This window comes from Alosa pseudoharengus, unplaced genomic scaffold (genome assembly GCF_046254945.1).
Source record: "Alosa pseudoharengus isolate Yale_2024_CS ecotype anadromous, Long Island Sound unplaced genomic scaffold, YU_APseudo_1.1 YU_APseudo_1.1_scf_3, whole genome shotgun sequence".
NCBI lineage: Eukaryota > Metazoa > Chordata > Actinopteri > Clupeiformes > Clupeidae > Alosa > Alosa pseudoharengus.
In genome coordinates, this window is record NW_027468718.1 from 29,811,017 (window position 1) to 29,826,016 (window position 15,000).

The 15,000-nt window shown below is 46.2% G+C and overlaps 1 protein-coding gene across 1 annotated transcript in view; it reads left to right on the forward strand.

Moving 5' to 3' along the window:
• plcl1 (phospholipase C like 1) overlaps positions 1–13,038 on the forward strand; it is a 63,942-nt gene extending 50,904 nt beyond the window's left edge. Inside the window, exons 4-8 of the mRNA XM_076263951.1 lie at positions 2,654–3,016; positions 5,925–6,128; positions 7,521–7,596; positions 7,788–7,897; positions 8,395–13,038. Of these exons, the coding sequence (XP_076120066.1) occupies positions 2,654–3,016; positions 5,925–6,128; positions 7,521–7,596; positions 7,788–7,897; positions 8,395–8,565 (924 nt within the window). The 3' untranslated portion in view covers positions 8,566–13,038. The remainder of the gene's footprint in view (positions 1–2,653; positions 3,017–5,924; positions 6,129–7,520; positions 7,597–7,787; positions 7,898–8,394) is intronic.
• The last annotated feature ends 1,962 nt before the right edge of the window (positions 13,039–15,000 follow it).

Sequence of the window (15,000 nt, forward strand, 5' to 3'; positions counted from 1 at the left end):
CATGACATTAATTAATCCGCACACGAGTTTTATGTATTTTTATACCGTGTATTCTCCGTGTAAATTCATGCACCGAACCGTGACGCCCGTACCGTTTCGGTTCAATACGAATACATGAACCGTTACACCCCTAATACACACACACACACACACACCCACATGCACACACACACACACACACACACACACACATGCACACACACACACACACACACACACACACACACACACACACACACACCCACATGCACACACACACACACACACACACACACACGCATGCACGCACACACACACACACACACACACACATGCACACACACACACACACACACACACACACACACACACACACACATACACACACACACACACACCCACATGCACACACACACACACACACACACACACACACACATGCACACACACATGCACACACATACATACTGTAACCCCACAGGTTCTCAACAACAAACTCACATACACATACAAGAAAAAAACATAAAACATAAACACACACACACACACACACACACACACACATACACACACACACACGAATTATGCACACAGGAAGGTCCATATCTGGGTTTCTGGGAGACTGTAATAGATGGGGACTCATGGACTTGCTGCTGCTGTCCTTTCGATTAAATATATTCATCATGGCTACCTCTGCCCACCTAATGATTCCCCATCTGTTTAAGGGTGTGTGTGTGTGTGTGTGTGTGTGTGTGTGTGTGTGTGTCTGACCCTGTTTTTGTTGTTCTGCATGTGTCCTTATTAGAGATCCGTCAGATGATTGTTCACTTTTCTCTTTACATGAGTGTGTGTTGCTCATCCTCTGATAAGCTGACCATCCTTTCTAAAGTGTCTTCTTCTGCTCTGTATGAATGCTCACACACACACAGACACACACACGCACACCTTCTCTGTCAAAGGACACATGATAGTGTGTTTGTGTGTGTGTGTGTGTGTGTGTGTGTGAGAGAGAGAGAGAGAGAGAGAGAATGCAAGAAAGCAGTGAGCAAGCTAATGTATTCCTGAGCATGTCTGTTGTGTTATCGCACCTGTTTGTCTGGTTTAATCAGTGTATGTGTGTGTGAGCGTGAGTGTGTTTGGATGTTAATGGGTGTTTGTGTCTCTCTCTGTGTGTTTGAGAAGTTTAATTGGTCTATTCACATGAGTGTGTGTGTGTGTCTTTCTTTTGCTCTCTGTCTATGGTCTATGCAAGAGTATGTGTGTGTGCATTTGTGTGTGTGTCTCTGTGTTTGTGTGTGTGTGTCTAAGCATGCACGCGTGCACTCAGTTGTTATAACTGAGTTTCTGTTCCTCTATAAATACTCTCGGGGTCAAATGTGCCAGCAAACCAGGCGGGCATCTGTTATGTCACTCTTTACCTCCTCTTTTTACATTTCAGTGTGTGTGTGGGGTGTGTGTGTGTGTGTATGTTGATGTTGATGTTGTGGGAACCAGCTACAGTACTTTGAGCAGCGCTACAGTGCTTGTCCTCTGTCACCGCATCCTTACCAGTCACTCACCATCTGCTCCGCAATATTCCATCTCCGATTCCAATTACGTTAACTCCTTTAAATCACATCACCCAGGAATTTCAGCGGACCAGGCAAAGCCAGAATATCTGTGTTTAGCTCTCTGTAAGGGAAAAACCTCAGCTCTTTTTTTACAGATGTGGATGAGGTGTGTGTGTGTGTGTGAACTGAGAAGTATTCTCCACAGAGAGTGTAGTACAGTGTATGTGTGAGTCCACGTGTTCTTATGCCTAGCTGTTATGAAGTCAGCTCTGTGTAAATCTGTGTGTGGGTATGAGTGTAGGGGTAAGAGCTCAATACGTACTAAAATGGCACAGGTGTGTGTGGGAGATACAATATACGTGTGTGTGTGTGTGTGTGTGTGTGTGTGTGTGTGTGTGTGTGCTCCAGACAGATAGTGTGATTAATTATGAACATATCCATAAATGATGGAGTGCATGCGTATATTTGTATGTTTGTTGGTGTGTGTGAGTGTACGTGTGCATGTGTACGTGTGTGCGTGTTTGTGTGTTTGTGCGTGTGTGTGTGTATTCCTGCCTCTGTGGTGTGTCCTAGTTTGTGCTCTCCCCTAGGTGAGCACTCTGTCATGTGTGGCCCTAATTGTGAACATGCAGGGCTAAAGTGTCACTGCGGGCTCAGTAATGTATGCCTGCCTGCCTGCCTGCCTGCCTCCAAACCCCCCACTCAGGCTCCTGCTCATGTACAGAGTGGGTAGCTCTGTGCAGGAGTCATGCATGGGAGTGAGCGGAATATAAATGTGCGTGCTCCAGGTAAACAGGCCAGGTGTGTGTGGTGAGGCATGGGCATCAACTGGGGGGGACAGTTCGCAGTTTATTTCCATCTGAAATTATTAACCTCTGCGAATACAAAAAATAAATAAACTCTGCACTGAATATTCAAACAATTAGAGAGCTGGAGAGAGAGAGAGAGAGAGCTGGATAGAGAGAGAGATGCACACATTTGTAAGGTGTATGTATATGTGACACTACAGTATATGTGTGATTTTATATAGATGTGATGGAAATCATCCTACCATACAACTAACCTCTCTCTCTCTCTCTCTCTCTCTCTCTTTTTCTCACTCTCTTTCTCCCTCTCTCTCTTAGGTCAACATGCCCGAGCTGGCACTCCTGCGCTTCGTGGTGCTGGACGACGACTACATCGGCGACGACTTCATCGGTCAGTACAGCGTGCCCTTCGAGTGCTTGCAGCCGGGCTACCGCGCCGTGCCTCTGCTGGACCTGGCGGGCGAGCTGCTGCCCCACGCCGCCCTCTTCGTGCACGTGGCCGTGACCAACCGCCGCGGCGGGGGCAAGGCGCAACGACGGGGCATCTCGGTCCGGCGGGCGGTGCGGCGCGGCCGCGAGTACGTCAGTCTGCGCCACACCGGCATTAAGGTGCTGGAGGAGACCTTCAAGCCAGCCGCCGCACCCATCAAGGAGGCCACCGACCTGCGCGAGGACGCCATGGTGAGGAGAGGCCCTGCCTTAGATAGTAAAACAGGCTCACATGTACCTGAAACGCATATTAAAGCAACACCAAAGAACTTTTCCTCTGTTGCACGCACGCTATTTGTTTATCCAGCAACGGCTTTGCAAATTACGATGTCCATAGACAAGGTAGAATATGTTGCATGATTTTATGAAAGTATTATGTATTGCAACATCATGCAAGTCAAATGTGTAGTTTTTTATGTCTCATTCCATCGAACTACAAGCCCGCTACCCGATCTGGCAAACTTACATAGTGCGGTTATAGCCAATAGAGGGCCGCGAAGCGAATGCAGAAGTGCCGTTCACCCTGTTACGAGTTGATGAACCACGGAAACAATTTTGGAAACATTATTTTAAGGTACAAAAAATTATTTGGTGTTGCTTTAAGGGGAAGGAAAAGAATGTGCACACACACACAGACACACTCACATAACCTACATGCACTACATGGTGGGAGGGGGGGGGGTGAAAGGTCACCGATTGTCAATGGTCTAAGCAATTGTCACAGGATTGGTTACACCAATAACAGTCATGTAGGTGTGTGTGTGTGTGGGGGGGACTGAGAGACTCAGGAGAAGTTTTTATCCCCAGGCCATCCGAACTCTGAACTCACACTATACTGAATTTGCACTCATTCACTCCTCAGCACTCATGACCCCCCCCCCCCCCACACACACACACCTACACCTACATGACTTTTAGCACTTTTACATTCCTCTCCCTATGCTACAGACCTTTTATTTATTTTCTTATTTCATCACACGTCAAAACACACACACACACACACACACACACACACACACACACACACACATATATCTGAACTTTTGCACATCTCCATAGAACTTTTTATTTATTATTTTTGATTTCTCCTCCATCTATCTACCCATGTCCTTGATTGCCTAGCCTTTCTGCCCCCCCCTACCCCCTACCCCACCCCCATCCCCAACACACACACACAAAACACACACACTTACATCATCACTGTCATCACCTCACATATATACAGCACATTGCTTGCTACAGTAAGCCTCCTCTACATACTTGCTGCACACTGCCCCCCCCCCCCACCTCCCTACATACACAGCACATTGTCTTCAGGATCTTCTCCAACACACATCCTCTACATACTTACAGCACACTGCCCCCACCTACCCACACACACACTACACACACACACACACAGTCACTGCTCCACTCCCACACACACATCTTCACTGTCATCACTCACAGCGTTGTTTGGAGATGGGTGGCATATTGTGAGCTAATTGTTTGTGTGAAAAATGACCCCCGATGACACACTGACTGGTCGTTAAAGTGTCTGACCCCAGAGATGCACAGAGAGAGAGAACTGAGGCCGAGGGACTTCCTCATTGAGAATCATGAGTCTCTAAAGGGTTTCGTCACAAATATGGAATTTGGTGAATCAGAGTGGTTTGCGTTGGATGTGTGCTGGCGTTGTGAGCCGTGATGGCCTTATTTATGTACTTGAGGACTTCTGCTGTGGCGTCAGTGTGTGTGAGTCAGAAGAGTGGTTAGCATATTCCTGCGCCACCACTCAGAAATCTGTCCATATTTACCAATCTCAAGATGTTGGACAACTCGCTAATGCACTTTGCAAGGAGCCTCATGAGTCATAGCCCATCTCCTGGAATAGAAGCTCTGTAACAATCACATCTCACACTTCTCCCAAGGGATTTCATGGCTGGGCCTGTGGGTGGGCGGCAGCCTCGCTCCATGTTGATAAATGTGGCATTGATACAGGCCTCGCTGGGCTTTGTGGCTTCTGAGAATACTGTAGAGCAGAAGGGGACACTTTCTTTCTCCTGCTCTCTCTCTCTCTCTCTCTTTCTCTCTGCAGACCGCTGGCCTTGTGTGTGTTAGGCCGTGTAGCAGAGCTGTTGGTTAGCGGGCGGCGCGCTCAGGTGGTGTGTCTGGACTCCTGTCCTGATGTGGGTCATCTGGTCTGATAAGTGTGGGATTGAATGGCAGTGTTGGGATCACATGCCACCCTGTGCGTCGCCCTCTTTTTGCTGGAGCTTAGCAACAAAGAGTGACAGAGAAGGGGAGAGATAGAAAGTGTGTGTGTGTGTGTGTGTGTGTGTGTGTGTGTGTGTGTGTGTGTGTGTGTGTGTGTGTGTGTGTGTGTGTGTGCCAGACAGAAAGAAAAATAAGGATCTAAAAAGAAATCTATGAACCCAGCAGAAGAAAGAGAGAAACAAAAGCGCTGGTCACACCTAGCAAACTAGATTCACAGCCCCCCAGCAGCAGGTCCTCAGATGTGCACTGGTAATCACCAGTGTGTGAGTGTGTGTGAGAGAGAGAGAGAGAGAGAGAGAGAGAGAGACAGACAGACAGGCATACAAACAGAGAGAGATAGTGAGAAAGAGAGAGAGAGAGAGAGAGAGAGAGCACTCATGGGCGTTTGGCAGGTGGAAAATAGAAAATGTCTCCAGCTGTCAGTGAGCAGTGGAACACGGCAGAGACGTGTTTCAAATCGCACAGAAGCGGTGACAGCTCACAGACACCAGCCCTGGCACCGAGTGAACTCAGGGCTTTTTATAGTCAGTTAATATGGACGCCAGTCTGAGGCAACCTCATGCATGGTATTGCAGTGAATTAAAATGTAAAATGTCTCATGGCACTCTGTGTCCAGGTTTTCTCCTCTGTGGTCTCATCTGTCATCTTTTGCTGCCCACATTCAGACGTTTAAAATGAGTGTGCATTTTAAACGTCGCCACCATTTTGTATACCTGTTGATGTGTTTGTACCGATCACACCTTGTTTATTGAGTGTTTTATAACGAGGTACCGTGTTCAGTGTTCAGAGTGAATTACAGAGAAGTCCTCTTACCCGCGCTTGCTTCTCTTCCCGTTTGTCTCAGAGTGCAACGGTGGCTTTCAAAGAGCAGTGTGGGCTCCCCCCGGTGGCCAAGCTGAAGCAGTGCATGCAGAGTCTGGCCATGCGGCTGCAAGGCTCCGACGGCCCGCCCGGGGCCCTGCTGCTCCTGAAGGACGGCTACCCCTGCCTGGAGCCGCTGGGCAGCCTCACCGACGCCACGCGCAAGCTGCTAAGTGCCTACGACGTGGTGAGAGAAGCACACTTACAAGCACACTTACAAGCACACTAACATGCACACTAACAACTACATTTACAAGCACACTTACAAGCACACTAACATGCACACTAACAACTACATTTACAAGCACACTAACATGCACACTAACATGCACACTAACAACTACATTTACAAGCACACTTATGAGTAAACTAACAAGCATACTTACAAGCACACTAACAACCACACTTACAAGCATACTTATGTACTGTACTGTCTGTTACACACAAGCACACACAAATGCACACACACAACACACATTTACATGATTCGATACTCTGTGTCAGCTCTGGAAAGCAAGGCACACCGTTCTTCCCTATTTTGTCAACCAGGTGACTGAAGATTTTGGACCCATTTCTGGCACACTGTCTGCCCCAGTCGACTGAGTAGTTTTTCCTAGTGGATGTTTAACCAAAGGCTTGCAGTCCTCCTGACATACACATGACAAGATATCATGTTGTCAGCCTCTCCCTCTGGCCTCCCCCAGTTTCTAGTGTGTGTGTGTGTGTGTGTGTGTGTGTGTGTGTGTGTGTCTGTGTCTGTGTGTGTGTGTGTGTGTGTGTGTGTGTGTGTTTCTACCTTTCCCGTGATTGGCGGTGAGTTTGGCAGCCCTGCAGCTGCAGGTTATAAATATCCTGACGTGCACACAGGTGCTCAGGTCAGCGGGGACAGTGTCCTTAAACTCCCTCCCAAAACCCGCCAGCTGACTCCCGTATCTGAAGTCTCTTCATCAGGCTGCAGGCTTTTATGTGTGTCCAGACTAACAGGTTTGTACTCTGGGAGAGAGAGTGGACCCTTCAGCTCTCTGTGGCGGCACAGAGGAGATAATAGGGGAGACATTCAATCCCTTCATTAAATGGGAGCTGGATTTACCTTGAACTTGGAAAGATTGGGTCATAGGTGTTTTTTTTGCCGAGGGACATTTTCTCCACACACTTCTCCACGCTCTGATGTACAATATGTCCATTTGGCTGGAGCCACAGAACCTTTTATATAATCATAACTTTGATCAATGTAATATACACAAGAGAACTTTTCTGTGCGTGAAATGGACAGTTAATGATGCATAAAGGCTGTGTTGAAGTGCTAGTCTGGTTCTAGTTTAGCTATCTTTCACCCGTATACCCAAATATATATTGTGTTGAAACAAGTTGCTCTTTTCAGTGGAGGGCCCTTTTGTGTCATACTTGAGCCATGATATTAAGAGTGCCAAATCTGCCTTTTATTTCTCTCTCCATGTCTTTATATGCACTGTGTGTGTGTGTGTGTGTGTGTGTGTGTGTGTGTGTGTGTGTGTGTGTGTGTGTGTGTGTGTGTATGTGGTGTATGTGTGTGCGCACATATCGGTCTGTCTGTCCCCAGATGATATCAGCCAACAGACAACTGATAGAAAACTCAGATGGCGTACAGGAGAGGATTGCACATGTGCAAAGAGAAGGTGTGAAGAAACACACACACACACACACACGCACACACACACACACACATGCATACACACAAATACACACACACATACATACATACATACATACATACACTGTAATACATAACACTCAAAATACTCACCACTGGTCATTGAAGTGGCGTTAACGTACGTCCCCCCCCCATCCTCTCCTGTCATGCGGTCAGGCATGGTGCTCCATGAGGACCTGTCCAAGCTGGGGGAGAAGGAAGCACTGAAGGGCCGCAAGCAGAGCAAAGCTGTGGAGGCCTTCACCTGGAACATCACAGTGCTCAAGGTATCACACACACACACACACACACACACACACACACACACACACACACACATACACTCAGTGACAGACATATATGCTGTATACACACACACATGCCCATGCCCATAATTTCTATATTTATTAACACATATATTTGTATGCAGTGGTGTGTGTATTTATGTGTGTCTGTACTGTACAGAGAGTACACACACATTGATAGAAAGAAGCATGCACACACTGAAGGACATGAAGAGGATGTACAGTATAGAGGACTCACCCTCCCACAGGAAGATGAATGGCTCTGTCCCTCTCTGTCTCTAATTCAATCCAGTTCAATCCAGTAGAATTGGCATGACAAACTCAATTTAACACTGTAACAGCTAGGAATCCTTTAAACAGACTCTGTCTTTTGCTCTCTTACTGTCTCTATCTCCCTCTCTCCCTCTCTCTCTCTCTCTCTCTCTCTCTCTCTCTCTCTCTCTCTCTCTCTCTCTCTCTCTCTCTCTCCCCCTCCTCAGGGCCAGTGTGACCTGCTCCGCAGCGCTAAGGTGGAGGCGTTGGATGCTCTGCGGCAGGTGACCCTGGCCTGTGAGGCCTGCGGGATGACCGCCACGACCACTGACCTGCACTACACGCCCCCCACCAACCTCTCCAGGCGAGGCAGCACCTTCGGCAACGGCCGCATCTGAGAAAACCCCACACACCCCACACACACACACACACACACACCCCCACACCCCCCACTCCCCACACACACACACACACCCCACACACACACACACACACACACACCCCACTCCCCACACACACACACACACACCCCACACACACACACACACCCCACACACACACACACACCCACACACCCCACACACACACACACACCCACACCCCCCACTCCCCACACACACACACACACCCCCCACACACACACACACCCACACCCCCCACTCCCCACACACACACACACACCCCACTCCCCACACACACCCCACACACCCCCACTCCCCACACACACACACACACACACACACCCACACCCCCCACTCCCCACCCACACCCCACACACACACACACACACACCCACACCCCCCACTCCCCACACCCCACACACCCCCCACGGCTCCCACAGCGAGAGAAAGAGAGACAGAAGAGGTGACTGAAGGAATGAGAGAAGATAGCGGAGGGGTAGAGTGGAGGATACAGCCTTTTTTTCGTTGGGCAGTGCAATAAGACTCAGTGAACAGTACAGCGATGAGCCCAGGACTTTTGTACACTGCTGCGCTGTGCAGCACTGTGAATGTTATACAGAAAAGAGACGTGAATGAGACATGAACGAGACATAAACGAGACGAGCTAGAGCGCAGGTAAGAGGAGGCACTTACACCCTCTTCAGGTACCAGATGAGTTGATCCGTACTGGGCAGTATCTACAGAAGAGGTAGAGTGGGTCATTGTCATTGGTCACTTTTAAAAAAAAAAATGACTCAGCCCTTTGGAAGACAGATTTTCCGAAGGGTGTCCTTGAATAGAAGATTGAGAAAAGAAAATAGCAATATCCAGTAAACATTTGAGCCCACTGATTCCATTAGGACAGAGGAGAATGTCAAATAATCCTCCAGTCCTTTTTTTCTCTCAAGAGTGCAGGGTAAACACAGAATTCTAAGGGTTGGCCATTTCTGAGGAAGCGCCTGATGCTATTCTCCAGAAGTGTGCGAAATGGAAACTATAGCCCCACAGTTACTTTGATTGGTTTCATATTTGACTTACTCGTGACTCTTTGTCGTTCCGTTGTCCAGTATCATTTTGTCCAATTTAGTCGTATTAAGTGTGTGTGTGTGTGTGTTGCTTTGCTGCTTGAACAGATGTGGTGAAGATTGCTCTAACATATGCTCCATTGAGAAGGACAGTCTGGTATTGTTATATTGGGATCCAGTGTTGCCCAACTTCCTCCCTCTCCCACTACCTTTCTGTCCACATATTCTGTATGTACTTACTAATCCCCCCCCCCCCCCCCACGCAAACACACACACACACACACACACACACACACACACACACCCAGAGGATGCGGGTGCCTGTGCCCTCAGCAGTCCTGTCTGTCCCTCATGTCTCCCCCCGGCTCCAGCCTCTCGTCGTGTCTCACGCGGTCTCCTCTCATCAGGGACTCTCCTCAGCTCTCCCTCTCTTTTGCTCTCTTTTTGTCTCCCTCTCTCCTTCTCCCTTGCTCTCTCTGTCTCACTAACTCTTCTATTCTCCTTTTCCTGTACCTCACTCACACATGTTCTCTGTTTTTTCTCTCTGTCTTCCTCTGTTTCTCTATCCTTCTTTCTCTATTTTTTACTTCTCTCTCTCTATTGTCCTCTGTGTCTCTCTGTTCCTCCATCTCTCTCTTCCCCTCTTTCTCTCTCGTCCCCCCTCTCTCTCTCTCTCTCTCTCTCTCTTCCCTACCTCCCTTCTCCCCCTCTCCTCCACAGCAGCCCAGTAACACTGGATCCCCCCTGGCTCAGTAATCTTAGAGGGGCGAGCGTAATTGAGTCCATGCACCTGTAGTGTGTTGGCTGGCGCAGTCAGGTAGCATAACCTGACCGCGTCAAAAAGCCTCTTGCTAACGCCCCGGGTGAGTGTCCAGGACAAGCCACTTCGCAGGTGATACTTTAACAGGAGCGGGTACTGCCAGTGATTGTGTGGCCAGTTTTGCTGATATGCAAGGCTGAGTCCACAGCAGCATAGTCCAGAGTGGAATTAAATCATTTTTCCGGAGCGAGGAGTCAGTACTTCTTTGTTCGGCTTCAGTTCTAGTTCGAGTTCTAGTCTTGTCAAAATAGATGAACATATATTGTAATTTCTCGGTCAAGTTTAAGCAATAGTGATTTTAAGCAGCGATTCCCTTTACTATAAAAGCAAATGAATGTGTATCACTGATATTTATCTTTGAAGAACAATGTCATTAGAGTGAAACGTCTTTGGGTGCTTTTACTGATCTATCTGAGAGCTTGCTCTTAGCCCAGTTCTTAGAGCACCTAAATATTGTGTGCTATTCAGGAAACAGTGGTGTGTTTTTCTCTTCTAAAAAAAAACAGGCCTACATACATCTGAGTTTATCTATTAACAGTAAGCCCTGCGTCTCTCTGTGGCTTTATGGTCTATTGACAAGGTCACAGGGGCTTGTTAGCAGTTGTGTTTGTGTGTTTAGAGCATGCATGTGTATATTTAAAAAGGGATGCCTACGTGAATGTAAAGAGTTTTCTCCATGGCCTGGGACAATGTCTTTATGAGTGGAATTGGAGGTGGGCTTTGTTTTGTTTTGTGTTTTTATTTTTTGTTTTGTTTCTCTTATTCTTATGAAAAACTATGTCAGTTATTCCAAGTCTTTTTGCCACACACACTTCTGCCCTTCAGTCTTCTCAGACAGTGAGTTCTTTTTCCTTTTTTTGTTTCACAAAAAGTGCTAAGCGATGAGAGAGGAACAGGATGGTGTCATTAGAAACACTGCCAATGGAACTTGGCAAAAAATGGCTTTCTCCTACCCTCCACCTCCACAGCGGATTTTTTTTGTGTGCTTTTTTTTGCTTTTTGTCCATCCATCTCTTCAGCTTTTCAGTTCCTGTCTTTTGTCTCCTGTGCTTCTCGGCCTTGATGATGAAATGGATGTAAATTGCCAAAGTCCCACACACTTTCCTGTGTACCCGATCTGTTGTCACGTCGTCTCTCAGAAAGGGAGAGAGAAAAGAGAGAGAAAGAGAGATGGGTTGCAGGAGTGCTTGAATGCATAAAAACTCCCAGGGAAGGTGATGAGTGCCTGCCCAGCTGTTTCTGTACATTAACTGTGTGTGTGTGTGTGTGTGTGTGTGTGTGTGTGTGTGTGTGTGTGTGTGTGTGTGTGTGTGCGCGCGCATGTGTGTGTGTATCTGACGGTCAGAGATGGATTGTGTAATTGTGCTGTGTTTGTATAATACATGTGTGAATGTGTGTTTACCTCTGAAGTGCTACTTAGCAGACAGTGAAACTTTTATCTTTAAAAAAAATGCAAACCAAAGCTTTGCTTAAACCCTTAGACCAGGCATTCCAAGACCTACGATGATAGCAGTTGTGAATATTTTAACTATCCTACGTCCGGGACTAACCAGCCCCCTAAATAGGGCACCACCCTAACCAGCCCCCTAAGTAGGGCACCACCCTGATGCTGCCTTCCTGTGACCTCATGGTTCTCACCTTCACGACCCTCACCCGACACTTAACACATCCGCGCCAGATCTGCTTACCTGTAAAGGGGCCCAGCCCTAAATAATCCATGGTGAGGGTTTGTGTGACATCACAGTATTAGCTTTCCGTTTTCCTGTTTTGCGCTGGTAAAGGGGTCAACCCGCGCCAGCTCGAGGGTGATCAGAACGACTACTATCACATGGATCAGCCTGACTCACTAGAGATGCTGTTGGTTAGACGGCAGGTCGTGGTGGTGGTGCAGGTCCCCAGAGCTGCACTTTAAAAAATTGAGAAATAATATTAATATGAATAATAATACAGGATCAAGGTTGAATTTCCAATGGCTTTTTTTCCCTTCAGTATATACTGTAGGGATCACTATATATATATAGGGACTTCACTATATAGGGATATTTTTTCAAGCTGGAGTTTTCAGTCCAGTGGTTGTTGTTTTATTATTATTTTTATTAGAGCACTACGTAGGAAACAGGAAACCATTAGACACATGGTCAGATCGTTGAGTGGCATTCTGGACGAGTGAGCTTGGCTTTTACAGTATTAGTCAACATTCAGAAAGGTACTATGGTACTCAGTGGTGTAGTAGTGGTTTTTACTCTCTGATAACTAACCTATGTGTCTTAACTAGATCCTTGGTGTGGAAATGCCATTCTCACAATTTATTTGTGTTTGTTTTGTCTGTCTGCTTTTTTTTCCTCTTGTAAACTTTTACAAAGATATGTTATTATGACTCTATATTGTTATTATCTGTGTACAAAAAAAAAAACAACACAAAAAATAACAAATAAAAAATGATATTTATTGAAAAAGGAAGATTGTGTTTTAAAACAAACTTTAAAAAGCTGTCTTTTGCTTTTATTTTGAAAAGCCCGTTTGTATTCTATTTGATTAACAACTGTTGACAGGTGAGCAAACTAAATAAAGCTATCTTGTACTGACCACTCTGTGTCTCACCCTCTGTTTCTGACACAAGCTGTTCCCAAAGCCTCCGATCGTATTTGTATCGTATCAGTGTCTTAACTATTCCTCATAAGTGAATATGATTGAGTGAGTATGATACTTCAAACCCCGGCCCACAGGCCTGTGTGTCACATAGCCTGATAAGGAGTTTAGTATGGGATCTAGCAATACAGATTAGAGGAGTTTATGCAGTTAAGTGCCATTCTTACCTGTTCCAGTCAGATTGTTTGAAGGTGACTGTCGTCATTCTGACATTATTGCTTACTGTACCTACAGTATTCACAGAAGAGGTAACGACACATGATACATAGACAGTCATATGAATATCAGTTACAGTATTTTGTGCCTTCAAAAATTATGGCACACTGAGGGTCCTTGTAAATCACAAAATAAACATGCTGTTTATTTTTGTAAAGATAAGTATTAATTTTACGTTACCACATCACAGCAGGCCCCACTTGCAGTTCTTCAAATCTCCTTTGGATGGCGACATTATCCTAGAAGTGTGAACCATGTTACACAGTACACAGTCCCTCCCTGAGGTAAAATAGGATACACAAAGCAACAGCAAAGTCGATCAGAGTATGTACCAAATAAACATAAAATAACAAATGAAGAGTTGGGTTCAAAAACGCTATATATCCGTTTTTAAAAAAAATAATAATAAGTAATGTTATTTAATTGTGTATCTCGGGTAATATCAATAATTTTGCAATAATTTTGTTTGTTTTGATTTAGTGAAAAAAAATCAAATAGCAGTCAATAACCCAATTACAGATCCACTAAAATTACCTGTAAAACAAAATTTAAAAAAAATATTAATGAAAATGGAGGATAAGCGTTTTGTAAGAAAACTCCTCAAATATGCACCAGTGGTAAGATCTGAAAAATAAAAAAAAATGTGGGCACCCATTTCAGACAGAGAAAAAAATCTCCTCAAACCAGGATTTACCCCAAGATGTAGTGAGATGTCACTTTCAGCTGAAAGACATCATTCATGAACACATCATCTCCTTACAAGCACTCACACACACACACTCACACACACACACACACACACACACACTCACACACACACACACACACTCAGACACACGCTGTGGTGTCTCGGTAGACTGGTGGCAGCATATGTGAGTTGATGGGACTGAGGGGTGACAGTGGCCATGACATGACAGCCTCCCAGCCCCTAATGCAGCTGAACATCTGGCGAGTGTTCCGCGCCATCACAGCACGCCCATCTGCGTCCGCCAGCCCTGCCCACGGCCACTCTGCCATCAGCAGGTCCTCAGGGGCCTTGGGGCACCGGGAGAATCACACACGCAGGCACACTCGCACTCTAACACACACATATGCAAGAACACACACATACACCGTCAGTCACATCAACTCCAATATCTCAGTGCGCACACACTCACAGACAAACATATTTTAAAAGATGCTTATGAAACTTGAAGACTTCTTGATCTTGATTCTACGTTTTAAATACAATGCCACAGCATGCTATGCCAACTTGTCCGATGTGTCCGATAACAACAGAGGATGCCAGAGTTGGTCAAAGATGACTATGACACCCTAGTGATCAGGCATCTGTGTATGTTTGTGAATTTACATTTGAATATATGTTTTTCTTCTTTATATTTATGTTTTGCTACTAAATCCATTCCTCCTTCACGTTTTCGCCACTTTTAAGTAACCAACCCTGTGCTTTTCCCTTCCTCGTGCCTGCCTGCCTGGAACGAATGCCCACTGACACCGAGTTTTTAAAAAACTCACCCAGCACAGACAAAGTGCTAACACAGCCAGCGCTAACCAAGCTGGCCATTATCACCTTGAGCCTGTGCCCAAGTTAGCGCTGAGGCGTTGGCTCTCTCAGCGCTGCCGAGTGCCGTTTAGGTGCTAGCACGTGGTAGCGCCGTACTGTGCTAATAGGAGCCCTGTTAA